Below are 12,402 nucleotides of genomic sequence, written 5' to 3'. Positions count from 1 at the left end.
AAGCCCACGCCCCCAGAGGTGTCATCCTCTACGCCATGGTGACCGGGAAGCTGCCCTTCAAGGAGCGCCAGCCCCACCGCATGCTGTACCTGATGCGCCGGGGCCCCACCTTACGGCTAGGCCTGTCCCCAGGTGAGCGCCTCCACCGTGTCCCTCCCCGGTCCCAGCCCGCACCCAGGTGGGCGGCAAGAGAGAGCTGGGTCCAGAGAGGTGGAAATGTGTTGGTGGCCCCGCTAAGCCTGAACCCTACACTAGCCCAGGGCAGGCCGCCTCACCTCTCTCTGCCTGTCTCCCCACATGTGAAACACGGACACCCTACGGCCGTTTGGGAAGACTGAATGGGATGACCCCTCCAAGCTGCCAGCATTGTTGGCCGTGACGGCTGCGGGCTGGGGCGCGAGAGGGCAGTGGCATCTGTAGGCCGCATCCTTGAGCCCTCACCCGCAGAGTGCCAGGACCTAATCCTAGGCCTGCGCCAGCTGCGCCCGCGAGCGTGCCTGGGCCTGCAGCAGGTGGCCGCGCAGCACGGGAGGCTGCCCGCCGCACATGCGCTCTTCCACACCATGCTCAGCGGCGTCACACCAGGTGCTGCATGCCCACCAGTGTGGGCAGGTGGGTGGCTCCTCAGCGCCCCACCTGACCCTCCCACTCCAGTCAGTTGCAAAGAAGCCTGAGGAGTCCGAGCTCCCAACGTCCCCAGACAACGTGGAGCCCAGCGCGGACTCAGATCCCCCAAGGCCGCTCCTGCACCTGCGGCGACCCCAGCAACAGTGCACCCCCCTTGAGAGTGCCTCTGGTCCGGCGCCCGAGCCCACGGAGTCTCCCCCAAGACGAGGTGCGACCCTGCCGGGCTGGGACTCTGGAGCACGGAGACAGCCAGTCGTGCGGTGAGCCCCTCCAGGCATCCGCTGTCGCCATGCTCCATGTCTGCCATCCGGACCGTGTAGGGTGGGGGTGAGGCCAAATAGCGTTTATTCTGTGGAGCCAACGGTGTGGACTTCTCATCGCAGGAAGAGGGCCGCGGGCCTTGGGGCATCTGGAAAACAGTCCACATACCTCCAGGCCAGAGCTTTCATTTATCTGGCAGGAGGGAGGGAAGAGAGAGGGGACCGCAGAGGAGGGAGGCACCCGGCACCCACGAAGAAGCCAGCCTTGATGGGCCTGCCAGTGGAGTGTCTCCAGCTTTGGAGGGTGGTCAGGGGAAAGACGAGCCCAGGGCAAGGCTGCAGGCACATCAGGGAGGCTCTCAGCTCGGCAGGCAAGGGGCTCTGGGGAGCTGAGGCTCAGGCAAGCTGACCAGCGAGAGGGCCTAGCTAGTGGGGGAGAGCGAGGGCATCAGCTCAGCCCAGGACTGGGAAATAGGACTTGAGGAGCTTGCAAAGAGCGAAGGGCAGGTTTGGGCACAGGTCAAGTGGAAAGGTGGGGAGCATGAAGGGGAGGGAACACCCAGCAAGTGCTCCGAGGACAGGCCACAGGGGTGCAGCCCTGGCTAGACCCCACGACAGGCTGTGGCTGGTGAAAACCTCAACAGGTGAGCCCTTTGAGGCTGGGTCTCAGGCAGGGCCCCAGGATGGAGGGGCCTGGGGTGGGACTGGTACCAAGGGGCACTGCAAGCACCTGGGTGCCCCCCTATGCCCAGACCCCTGTAGCACCGTTGGGACTGGGAAGCTCCAGCTAGCCCCTTGGGCTTGCAGTGTTTTTCTGTCCGGTCCTGCTGGCCATCCCCGTGGAGATACCTGAGCAAGTCATAGGGTTGGGCCAGCTCTGGCTGAACAGTCCTCCTCTGAGCAACCAGCATTCTTGCTGGAGCCAACAGAGCACAGAGCCAGGGGACCCAGAGGCCTGCGGGCGGCTGCACACAGACCCGGTCTGGGAGGCCTGGACGGATGGCGAGCAAAGGTGGGCCCAGAGCTGGCGGCAGGCTTCGCGGGCCTCAGGTGGGTGCAGCTCCCTCTGAGCGCGTCTCTGGGGCCACAGCTCCAGCTGCTGCCGCACCGCTCGCGCTGCTCTGCTCCTGGCGGTCCTGCTGCTGCAGCTGTCGCTCAACGTCCTCAGGTACTTGTACCTCCAGCAGGTTTTCCATGCCATGCTCTGGCTCATCCCCAATGAGAACCTGCCAGCAGGGCAGGCAGGGGAAGCAGGTGAGCAGCTGGCTGGCACACTGTGGACATCCACCACTCCCCCAACCCTGCACCCACCTGGATGAGTTTCTCACAAGTCACCCGCACATCGGGCTCCGGCTCCCAGTTGTGCAGCTCGCGCAGGATCAAGTAGGCTCCCTGGTCCCTCACCTGCTTCCGACCAGGTGCCGTGGCCGTCAGCTGGGAGACGGCAGAGGTTATCCAGACATCAGTGTGCTAATATATAAGTGTGTGTGGGGGCGGTGACGTTAACGTAGCAGTACTCTGGCTCACCAGCATGATGGCCTCAATGAGCATCTTGCGGATGTCGGCATCAGGATCTCGCTGCTTGTCTTGTGGCAGGTATTGCAGGTCAATGGGCAGCCCTAGGAGTGAATTCACTGGGTCCCTATGCTGGCCCCTGGTCTGCTAGGCAAGACCCTGCCATTGTAAGGCCCATCTGTGTTCAGCAACTCCCTGCTAGAAGGTTTCAGAAGGGGCCCTGATCTGGACACTTCCTTCTGCCTCTCCCCCCACTGGCCTCCCCTCCTGCCAGACCAACCCTGAGGCTCAACCCAAGCCACTCACGCTCCATCTCCTCCTCGGAGAAGTCCTCAGGCCCAGCCAGGGGCAGTAGCAAGTAGGGGAGAATGTCCACCTCAGGCCCAAGCAACCACTCATGGTGTCCTGGGGAGAAACAGGAATGGAGGCCAGTCCAGAGGGGCCCCAGGGTCCAGTCTATTCCTCCCACTCCCCGACACGGCAACTTCCTCGCCACCACTCACGGTGCTCGAAGCAGCAGTTTCGCAGTGTCCCCACCACCCCGCCCCTGCGCACCGAGGAGTCCGGGTATTGGGTAAGGGGCAGCAGCCGCTGGACCACGCACCTGGAGGGAAAGACCACTCAGTGCCGTCCCTGCTCATTTCCACGCCCTCCCCGCGAGCGCCCTGGGCTTCACCTGTCGTGATTCAGCAGGAAAGCGCGCGTCGCAGGACGCTGGCTGAGGTTGGAGAGCATCGGCCCCAAGTAGTGCAGGGGCGCGCGGGCGTTGTAGCCAGGAGTGCACAGAGCGAGCACCAGCCGCTCCAGGCCCGACTCCCCGGGCTCAGCGGCCGCCAGCGCCGCCATCAGCGCAGTACATGGCACCGGCTCGCGGCTGAGGTTAGCCAGCGCGGCGGCCGCCTCCTCGGCCCAGGGCCACTGTGGGTCCAAAGCGCAGCCCAGCAGGCGGGCAGGTAGTCCGGGCTCGGCCGCCAGCAGCGGCTCGTGCAGGCCAGGGTCGGCAGCCAAATTGACTAGCGCGCGAGCGGCGTCTCGGGCCGGGGCTGGAGCAGGGGCCACCGCCAGCTCGACCAGAGCCCGCAGCAGTGCCGCCTGGCCGGCCAGCAGCGTGCGGCCGGGCCCCGAGCCGGTCAGCGCCAGCACATGCTGCGCCGCCGCCGCCTGCAGGTCAGCCCGCGCCCCGAGCGCCAGGAAAGGCAGCAGCTTCGCCGCCTCCGCCTTCGGGCCGGCCTCCAGTATCGGCGACCCTACGGAGGCGAGGCCACCGGCTGACCCGCCAACGACCCCTTCGTCCTCCCGCATGCTTGTCGGCGTGCTCCGCTACGCTAGCTCAGCTATGTGGTGCGCCTACAGGTGGGCAGCGGCCCCGCCCACCAGGGTACCGGAAGCCCCGGTGACCAATCCGAGGCTACCGACTCTGCGCAAGGGGCGGGACCGGCGCGCGGAGGCGGGGCCACGCCAAGCCCGGGGGATTGTGGGATTGGTTGCCGGCCGGAAGCCGGGGACCTCGGGCTCTGCGCGGTGGTGGGGGTCGTGCAGGGACAAGCTTTGGGCCCCGGCATGGCACCGTCCCTTGGGGGTCCTGCCAGCCGCTGATAGCAGACCGATTACATTCCCTCTTCCTTCATGATTGGCAAACATCCGTCTTCGCGGGAAGAAAAGCAGGATCAATTACAGTGATTGCCTTTCTAGTGTATCCCTGGCATACTCTCCGTTTGATCGTGATATATTTTCGGTTTTATATATGGTTGTATTCAATTTGCGAAAACTTTTTTTTTTTTAATTTTTGCCTGTGTTGGGTCTTTCTTGCTGCGCGCGGGCTCTCTCTATTTGCGGAGAGCGGGGGCTACTCTTCGTCCCGGTGCGCGGGCTTCTCATTGCGATGGCTTCTCCTTGCAGAGCACAGGCTCTAGGCGCGCGGGCTCAGTAGTTGTGGCGCACGGGCTTAGTTGCTTTGCGGCATGTGGGAATCTTCCCGAACCAGGGCTCGACCTCGTGTCCTCTGTATTGGCAGGCGGATTCTTAACCAGTGCGCCACCACGGAAGCCCTTACTGGTCTTGTTAAAGAACCACCTTTTGGATTCATTTCTTTATTGTTTTCTTTTTCAAGTTTATTGATTTCTACTTTGACCTTACTGTTTCCTTTCTTCTGCTTACTTTGAGTTTAATTTGCTGTTCTTTTTCTAGTTTCTTAAGGTAGAAGCTGAGGTCATTGATTTGAGACCTTTCTTCTTTTCTAATATCGGGGTTTCCCCCCACTTATTACCTGAGTCATGGGTTATTTGTTATGTACTTTACTTTTACATAGGTTATAAGCCTCTTAATAGATATTATTTTTGTTTCACACTAAGGGCTAGGACGAAGCCTCTAGGGGCAGTGATGCCCAGAAGAGCCACTTACAGGGAAAAATATGGCCCTGAAGTCAGGAGGTCATAACGTCCAAGAGCTGGGACGTGCCCCGCCTGAGACCCATAGCCTCAATCCCAATCTAAACTTTCCTGAAAGTCCCATGGAAATTGAGGAAGAGGATGGATGAGTCCAAGGACGTGCCACCTCTCCAAGGCAACCACATCCTCGGGACACACAGATCCCGGCCAGGCCATAAGAGTTGAAAATTCCTCAAGGTATGGAATTAGAATATTGTGGATAACCTAGGTAAATGATGCCCTCTGGTGGGTACTTTTGACTGAGACAGAAATGTGCACCTTCAGGGCCCACTGGCGTGAGCAGGGGACTAATGAGCAGGCCTGTGATTTGACTGCATCAAGGATGTGTTTACAGTAATCACCAGCTAGGGAGCCTTAAATATGCCCACGGTGAATTAAAAGATCCAAAGTGTTTGGAAGTGATTTCAAAGTTAAAGGTACAAGAACTGTACAAAGAACCCCCACATAGCCTTGACCCTGAGACCTCAAATTCCCAGGTCACCCCAGTAATGACCTTTGTCTCACCTCTTGTGTGCACGTGGGAACAGCTCTTCATGCCCTTGAGACAGACCACCGCCAGCTATTGTGTAGCATGTTCCTCGATTTGTATTTGTCTGGTTGTCTCCTGATTAGATTCAGGTTGTGCATTTCTGGCAGGAATGCTCTGGAGGAAATCCTGGGTTCTTTTCATCCTGTCCAATCAGGTGGCACAATGTCAGTTTGTCTCAGCGCGGGAGAGGCTTATTTTGATCACTTAATTATGATGGAGTGGCCCAAGCTTCTTCCCTGTCAGATTACTCTTTTTCTTCTTGTATTTAGTAAGTATTTTATGGGGGGATGCTTTGAGGCTATGTAAACACTCTGTTCCTCATCCACCTTTCACTCCCTAGTTTTTGCATGTATTGTTTTTTTCTCTGAATTAGTTTTTACTGTGATGGTTTCCAAATGGCTATTTTCTAATTTTATCATTTATTGTAGGGAAAAAAGCTTTCTCTTTACCTATTTATGTCAATGTAGTCTCATGGATTCCTAGTTTATTCAAAGAAATATAATACTTTACTGTCATTATTTTGATCCTCAATTTGGCCAGTGGAAGCCCCTTTAAGGAAGCTTCTGTGTGTTTTTATTTATTTAGTTAGTTATTTTTGGCTGTGTTGGGTCTTCGTTGCTGTGCGTGGGTTTTCTCTAGTTGCGGTGAGCGGGGGCTACTCTTGGTTGCGATGTGCGGCCTTCTCATTGCGGTGGCTTCTCTTGTTGCGAAACATGGGCTCTAGGCACGCAGGCTTCAGTAGTTGTGGCATGTGGGCTCAGTAGTTGTGGCTTGCGGGCTCTAGAGCTCAGGCTCAGTAGTTGTGGCGCACGGGCTTAGGTGCTCCGTGGCATGTGGGATCTTCCCGGACCAGTGCTGGAAGCTGTGTCCCTTGTATTGGCAGGCAGATTCTTAACCACTGTGCCACCAGGGAGGCCCTTCTGTAGTTTGTTTTTTTTTTTTTAATTTTTAAATTTTGTTTTATTTTTATTTATTTTTGGCTGTGTTGGGTCTTCGTTGCTGTGCGTGGGCTTTCTCTAGTTGTGGCGCGCGGGGGCTACTCTTCGTTGTGGTGCGTGGGTTTCTCATTGCGGTGGCTTCTCTTGTTGCGGAGCACGGGCTCTAGGCGCGCAGGCTTCGGTAGTTGTGGCACGTGGGCTCAGTAGTTGTGGCTTGTGGGCTCTAGAGCGCAGGCTCAGTAGTTGTGGTGCACCGGCTTAGCTGCTCCGCGGCATGTGGGATCTTCCCGGACCAGGGCTCAAACCCGTGTCCCCTGCATTGGCAGGCGGATTCTTAACCTCTGTGCCACCAGGGAAGTCCCTTCTGTGTGTTTTTGAAAATAGCTTTATTTGAAACCAAACAGGACCCTGCAGGGCCTTCTTGGGGACAGACACCCCCTCCCACCGCCACGTCCCCCACCTCTTGTTTGTAGAGGAGCTTTAGCCTCCTAGGCTGTCCCTGAGTTCCAGAGAGCAAATTGAATCAGAGAAGTGGGAAAACGTAGCAAAAAAGAGAGAGCAGTCTAGACAAAGTAATAATAGTTTAGCCATAAAACAAAGTCAAGGACCTTTAGTTCTACTTGAAGGCTATAGATAATATCCTGAGCCATATCCTTGAGTGGTTTTGCAGATACTAAAGCCCCCAGCAGGTGGAAGAAGTTAACTGCATGCTGACCACCAGCACTTAGACCGCAGAAAACTGATAATTGAGATTTCCAAAATACCTAGTACCCTGTTACCTCACCATCAACCAACCAGAGGACTGCGCACGAGCTGATCACGAAACCCATGACACTCTCCCTCACACTGTCGTTAAAAGCCATTCCCTGAAAGCCACTGGGGAGTTCAGGTCTTTTGAATATGAGCTGCCAGTTCTTCTTGATTGGCACCTGCAATAAACGCCGTACCCTCCTTCACTACAGCCCGGTGTCAGCAGATTGGTTTCGCTGTGCATCAGGCAAGCAGACCCAAGTTCCGTTCGGTAACATATTGAGATATAATCCACATACAGTACAGATCATCCATTTAAATTCAGTGGTTTCTGGTGTGTTACATTAACTGTTGTAAATGGTTGTAAAATACATGTAACAAAATTGACCATTTTTTTGGCTGTGCTGCACAGCTTGTGGGATCTTAGTTCCCCAACCAGGGATTGAACCCTTGCCCTCGGCAGTGAGAGCGCCAAGTCCTAACCCCTGGACCAACAGGGAATTCCCCCATTTAATTATTTTTAAGTGTATAATTAGTGGCATTAATCACACCCACAACATTCTGCCACCATCACCACTGTGTGTTTCCAAAACATTGTCACCCCCCAGAGCAGGAACTCTAACCTCCCAACCCCTCCAGTGACCTCATGGCTATTTTCTGTCTCTACAAAGCTGCCTGTTCTAGGTTCTTCAGTGGTTACTCTTAATGAGGCTATAATACAGTGTCAAAGTGAAATTGTGTGTGTAGATTCGTGCCTTTTTTTTTTTTTTTTAAGATTTATTATTTAATTATTTTATTTATGTTTGGATGCATCGGGTCTTAGTTGCGGCATGCGGGCTGTTCGTTGTGGTGTGCTGGCTTCTCTCTAGTTGTGGCATGCGGGTTTTCTCTTCTCTAGCTGTGGCACACAGGCTCCAGGGTACACGGGCTCTGTCGTTTGCAACACGCGGGTTCTAGTTGAGGCGCGCGAGCTCAGTAGTTGTGGCGCACGGGCTTAGCTGCCCTGCGGCGTGTGGGATCTTAGTTCCCTGACCAGGGGTCGAACCCACGTTCCCCGCATTGTAAGGCGGATTCTTTACCACTGGACCACCAGGGAAGTCCTTCCATGCCTCTTTATCCCTTGTGTAGATTCGTGTAACCAATATCACAGTCAAAATAGAGAATAGCTTCATCACCACAGAGATCTCCCTCCTGCTCCGCCCTCTCCTGCCCATCCTTAACCCCAGGCAACCACTAATCTGTTCTTCAGCTCTATAATTTTGTCATCGCAAGAACGTTATTTAAATGGAATGTTTTGAGATTGGCTTTTTTCACTCAGCATAATTATCTGGAGATTCATCCAGGTTGTTGTGTTAATAATTTATTTTTATTGCTGAGGAGTATTTCATGGTGTGGATGTGCCACAGATTAGCCAGCCATTCACCTGTTGAAGGACCTTTGTGTCATTGACAGTTTGGGGCTGTTACAAATAAAGCTGCTATAAACGTTGGTGCATAGTATGGTTGTGTGTGGACTTAAGTCCTCATTTCTCTGGGATAAATGCCCAGCAGTATGATGGCTGAGTCCTGCTTTTCAAGAAGTTGCCAAATTGCTTTCCAGTGTCTGGACCATTTTACATTCCCGCCAGCATCGTACACAGATCCAGTTGCTCCACATCTCCAGCATTTGGTGGCGTCACTTTTTAAATTTGAGCCATTCTTAATTTACACTTCCCTAATGGATGGCGATGTGGAGCATCTTCTCGTGTGCTCGTTTGCCGTCTTCATCTCCTCTTGGGTGAAATGTCTGTTTTGTGTCTTTTGCCTGTTTTCTAAGGAGATTGTTTGGTTTTTAGTTAATTTTGAGAGTTGCTTATATATTCTGGATATGTGTCCTTTGTGGCTATGTCATTTGCAGATATTTTCTCCCAGTCTGTAGATTGTCTTTTCATCTTATTAACAAGGCCTTTCCCAGAGCAGTTTTAAAATTTGATAAAGTCCAATTTATTGATTTGTTTTCTTTTACATATGGTGCCTTGGGCGTTATGTCAAGACTCTTCATCAATTGCTAGGTCCAAAGGATTTATGTTTTCTTCCTAAATTTTTATAATTTTACATGTATGATCTGCTTTGAGTTTTGTCTTTATGTTGTCTTTTGCCATAACTTTTTTTTTTAAATCAGCAAATATATCTGTCTTTTCTGAGTGTTCTCAGTTAATTATTTTTCTAAATTACTTTCTGATATATTTATAGTTTTATTTTCTACATTACAATCTTCATCTGAAAATTACTCTCATAAATGATGTGAGGAAGGGTTCCGGCTTTGTTTTCTATCTGCCTACGCTGTGCCCAGCACTGCTCCTAAGCTCTTTAGATACAACGATTCATTTAATCCTCACAGCAGTCCTGTGAGGTGTCATAGCTTTATTATCCACATTTCATAGATTGGAAACTGAGGCTTAGAGAACATAGGTAACTTGTTTAACGTCACACAGTCAGGAAGTGGAAAAAAATATGTATTTCTGTTTGCTATATATATATTTGGTATTTTAACATCTATAGTGGAAATCCCATTCTAGCTTTTTATACATTTAATTGGGTTGTGTGATTTTTTTTTTATTAATTTGTAGAACTTCTTTATATATTTTGGAGACAAGCCATTTTTAGTTACATGTATTTCAAATATGTTCTCCCACTCTGTGGCCTGACTTTTTACTCTTAATGGTATATTTTGATTAATATATTTCCTAATTTTAAAAGTTATATATTAATATGTATTAATAAATATATTAGTGTTTTCCTTTATGATTAGTGGGGATTTTGACCTGTTTAAACTTTTGCCCTACTTTCTCACGTTTGTATGTTGGTTTTTTTTTTGGCTGCACTGCATGGCTTGCGGAATCTTAGTTCCCCAGCCAAGGATCGAACCTGAGTCCTCGGCAGTAAAAGCGCAGAGTCCTAACCATTGGACTGCCAGGGAATTCCCATGTCTGTATTTTTTAAAGCATTTATTGCTTCTGTAATTCGAAACATAGAAACACCAGTAGATGCAGACTACTGCGGGCCTCAGTCCTTGTTGTAGCAGGTACAGGTCCTTTTATAAAAACGTCAAGTTTTTCAGTTATCTGGACCTGGCACTTCTGGCCCTCCTTGGCCTAGGAAAGAGCTGCCCACTCAGCAGCCCTGTAACAAGAGCCCCTGCACAGGTTAGGGGCTGCGGGAAAGGTGTGGGAGACCAATTTTAACCACAGAGCCACTGAGCAGAAGTGTCTGAAGTCAGAGGCTGAAAATACAGGAAAGAAATCGCTGCTCAGGTAACCCAGCAGTAGGATGTAGAAAGCTAGAACGGGCCCGTCGCAAAAGCCGTCCTAGTAAGTGCGCACGTGGGCTCCACGTGTGGTTGGGTCGGTGCCCTTTGAGGTCATGGCAGTTCAGAAGAAGGCCGAGGCCCTGAGACCCCGTGCTTCACAGACAAGGTGAATCTCCTGGTGACTTCTAGGTTGAAAGGTCCAGAGAACACTGCCCCTTTACTGCTTCTTGGATAAAGCACACGGGGCCTCGTCATTAAGTTTTCTCCTTTCCAGCCTAAAGGTAGCAAAGCTCCGACTGACTCCTGGTTTCACCTGCATCAAATGACTGCAAGTTCCCCCCCACACACCTGCGACCACCCAGACCCTCCCCTCTCCCCGGCCCACCCGTCAGTCTCCCGCTCCCGTCCTGAGCACCGTGGCTGAGTGCCCGAGCAGGGCCGTGCCCGTGCGGCAGGTTCCCTCTCTGGGCAGACAGGCCCTCCCGCACCAAGAACGCTGCTCTACTACGTGCTGACCCGAGCCCAGACCCTGTCCCATCCCAGACCCCACCAGTCCCCCAGCTCCTGCCTCACACATGCAGCTGGCCACCAGCAGGTTCATGACACACCAGCCAGACCCCCCCCTTGCCCACATCAGGGGCCCCCAAAGGTGAAGGTGGCATCCAGTGAGCTGGCCGTGGCCTCTGGACTTTATTCGGGCCCTGGGCCTTGGCTGGGGTGAACAGCCGGCTGGAGAGCCATGTCCTGACTCCATGCTGGAGGGAAAAGGGGGAGGCAGGGTCAGGCCAGGGTCACCAGCCAGCTCAGCTGTAGCTGTCAGGGTCCATGTCATCTGGCAGAAAGTAGCGTTGCAGGGCAGGCTGCAGGAGCTGCGGGGGCAGCGGATGGGCAGGCCTGGGCCAGTCTGGGGGGAAAGGCTGCAGTTCCACCCGGGGCAGTGGCAGCTTCAGCATCCGGATGGCGCCATCTAGGGTGCGGCCCGCCCAGAGCCGGGACAGCATTCGGCCTGGGGGCCAGCAGTGGGGTCAGTGCTCCGCGGGAACTGGGCTGGGTTGGGGTAGAGGTCAGGGTCCGATTTCTATTCCTGTCCCTACTCACCCCTCAGTTTCATTGGAGACCTCTGGACCTTGGCCTCCTGAAGCCGGAGGATGGAGTAGTGCCTGGAGGGTAAGGAGGCAGGTTTGGCTGAGCCCGCGCCTCAGCTGTTCCACACAGGCTCTGCCCCAGCCTCTTCCAGGGACCCGTGGCGTGCTCACCGGGGTTCCCGGGGCTGTGGCACCACCATGCTGGGCCTCTGTGGGGGCGGGCGTGGGGGCGGGGTCTCGGGCTCCTCCTGCGGGGGGCCCTGCTGCTGAGCCCCATGCTGCTCGCAGAAGAGGTTGAGTGCGTCGATGGGCCCCAGGTCCAGCATTTTTGACTGTGACCAGGTCGTCTGCTCCAGAGGCAGTGGCTCATCAGGCTGTGCAGCTGGCGTGGAGGATTGCAAGTGGGCCTCAGGCAAGGGGCAGAAGTGTGTCAGTGTCCCAGACAGTGCACGTTGCGTCCGCCCAAAGCGCATCTGTGCGAGCGTCTGCTGGGCCTGCAACTCCAGGGCGGCCAAGTCCGGCTCTCCGGGTGAGACCACCGGTGAGGGCGTCCGGGAGACGCTTGAGGGCATCACAGAGATATGAACAGTTGCCCCAGAGACCATGGAAATCTGCGACAGGGTCTCCTTCGAAGGAGGGTGAAGTGCTGAGGTCTCTGAGACCTCAGGCAGCATCTCTGACAACTTGGCTACAGATGGCGGCATAGTTTCCATCTCCTGGGGAGTTGGCCAGTGGAGGCTGGAGAGGTGCTGCCCATGGCTCCAAGCCTGAGACCCCACCCCAGACTCCCTCCTGGGGAGGCGCAGGAAGATCCCGGGAGATGGGGGAGGGGTGAGGGATGGGGGAGGATGGAAGAGGCGCAGAGCCAGAGCGGGGCAAGGAGCCCGCTGGCCTCACCTGGCTCTCCCCTCTGCACTTGGGAAAAGGCTGGGGAGAAGGCGAGATGCTCTGCGGGCAGGTGGC

At 54.2% G+C, this 12,402-nt stretch overlaps 2 protein-coding genes across 2 annotated transcripts in view; both read right to left on the bottom strand.

The window, feature by feature from the left end:
* Nucleotides 1-1,817: 1,817 nt before the first annotated feature.
* Nucleotides 1,818-3,730, bottom strand: HGH1 (HGH1 cochaperone). The gene is made up of 6 exons (XM_024741153.1): nt 3,079-3,730; nt 2,906-3,006; nt 2,709-2,807; nt 2,415-2,506; nt 2,199-2,321; nt 1,818-2,113 (listed from the first exon to the last, which is right to left on the bottom strand). Exons 1-6 carry the CDS (start codon nt 3,702-3,704, stop codon nt 1,934-1,936), a joined length of 1,221 nt encoding a protein of 406 aa, XP_024596921.1. The 5' UTR covers nt 3,705-3,730; the 3' UTR covers nt 1,818-1,933.
* A 7,023-nt stretch (nt 3,731-10,753) lies between these two features.
* Nucleotides 10,754-12,402, bottom strand: part of WDR97 (WD repeat domain 97) — a 9,899-nt gene continuing 8,250 nt past the window's right edge. The window contains exons 22-24 of the mRNA XM_024741030.1: nt 11,611-12,065; nt 11,453-11,514; nt 10,754-11,360 (exon numbers count right to left, since the gene is read on the bottom strand). Coding sequence (XP_024596798.1) covers nt 11,158-11,360; nt 11,453-11,514; nt 11,611-12,065 — 720 coding nt within the window. The 3' untranslated portion in view covers nt 10,754-11,157. The remainder of the gene's footprint in view (nt 11,361-11,452; nt 11,515-11,610; nt 12,066-12,402) is intronic.

Source organism: Neophocaena asiaeorientalis, unplaced genomic scaffold (assembly GCF_003031525.2).
Source record: "Neophocaena asiaeorientalis asiaeorientalis breed wild unplaced genomic scaffold, Neophocaena_asiaeorientalis_V1.1 scaffold177, whole genome shotgun sequence".
In the NCBI taxonomy this organism is placed as follows: Eukaryota; Metazoa; Chordata; class Mammalia; order Artiodactyla; family Phocoenidae; genus Neophocaena; species Neophocaena asiaeorientalis.
The sequence above is the reverse complement of the archived record's forward strand: the minus strand, read 5'-3'. Positions and strand labels throughout refer to the sequence as shown.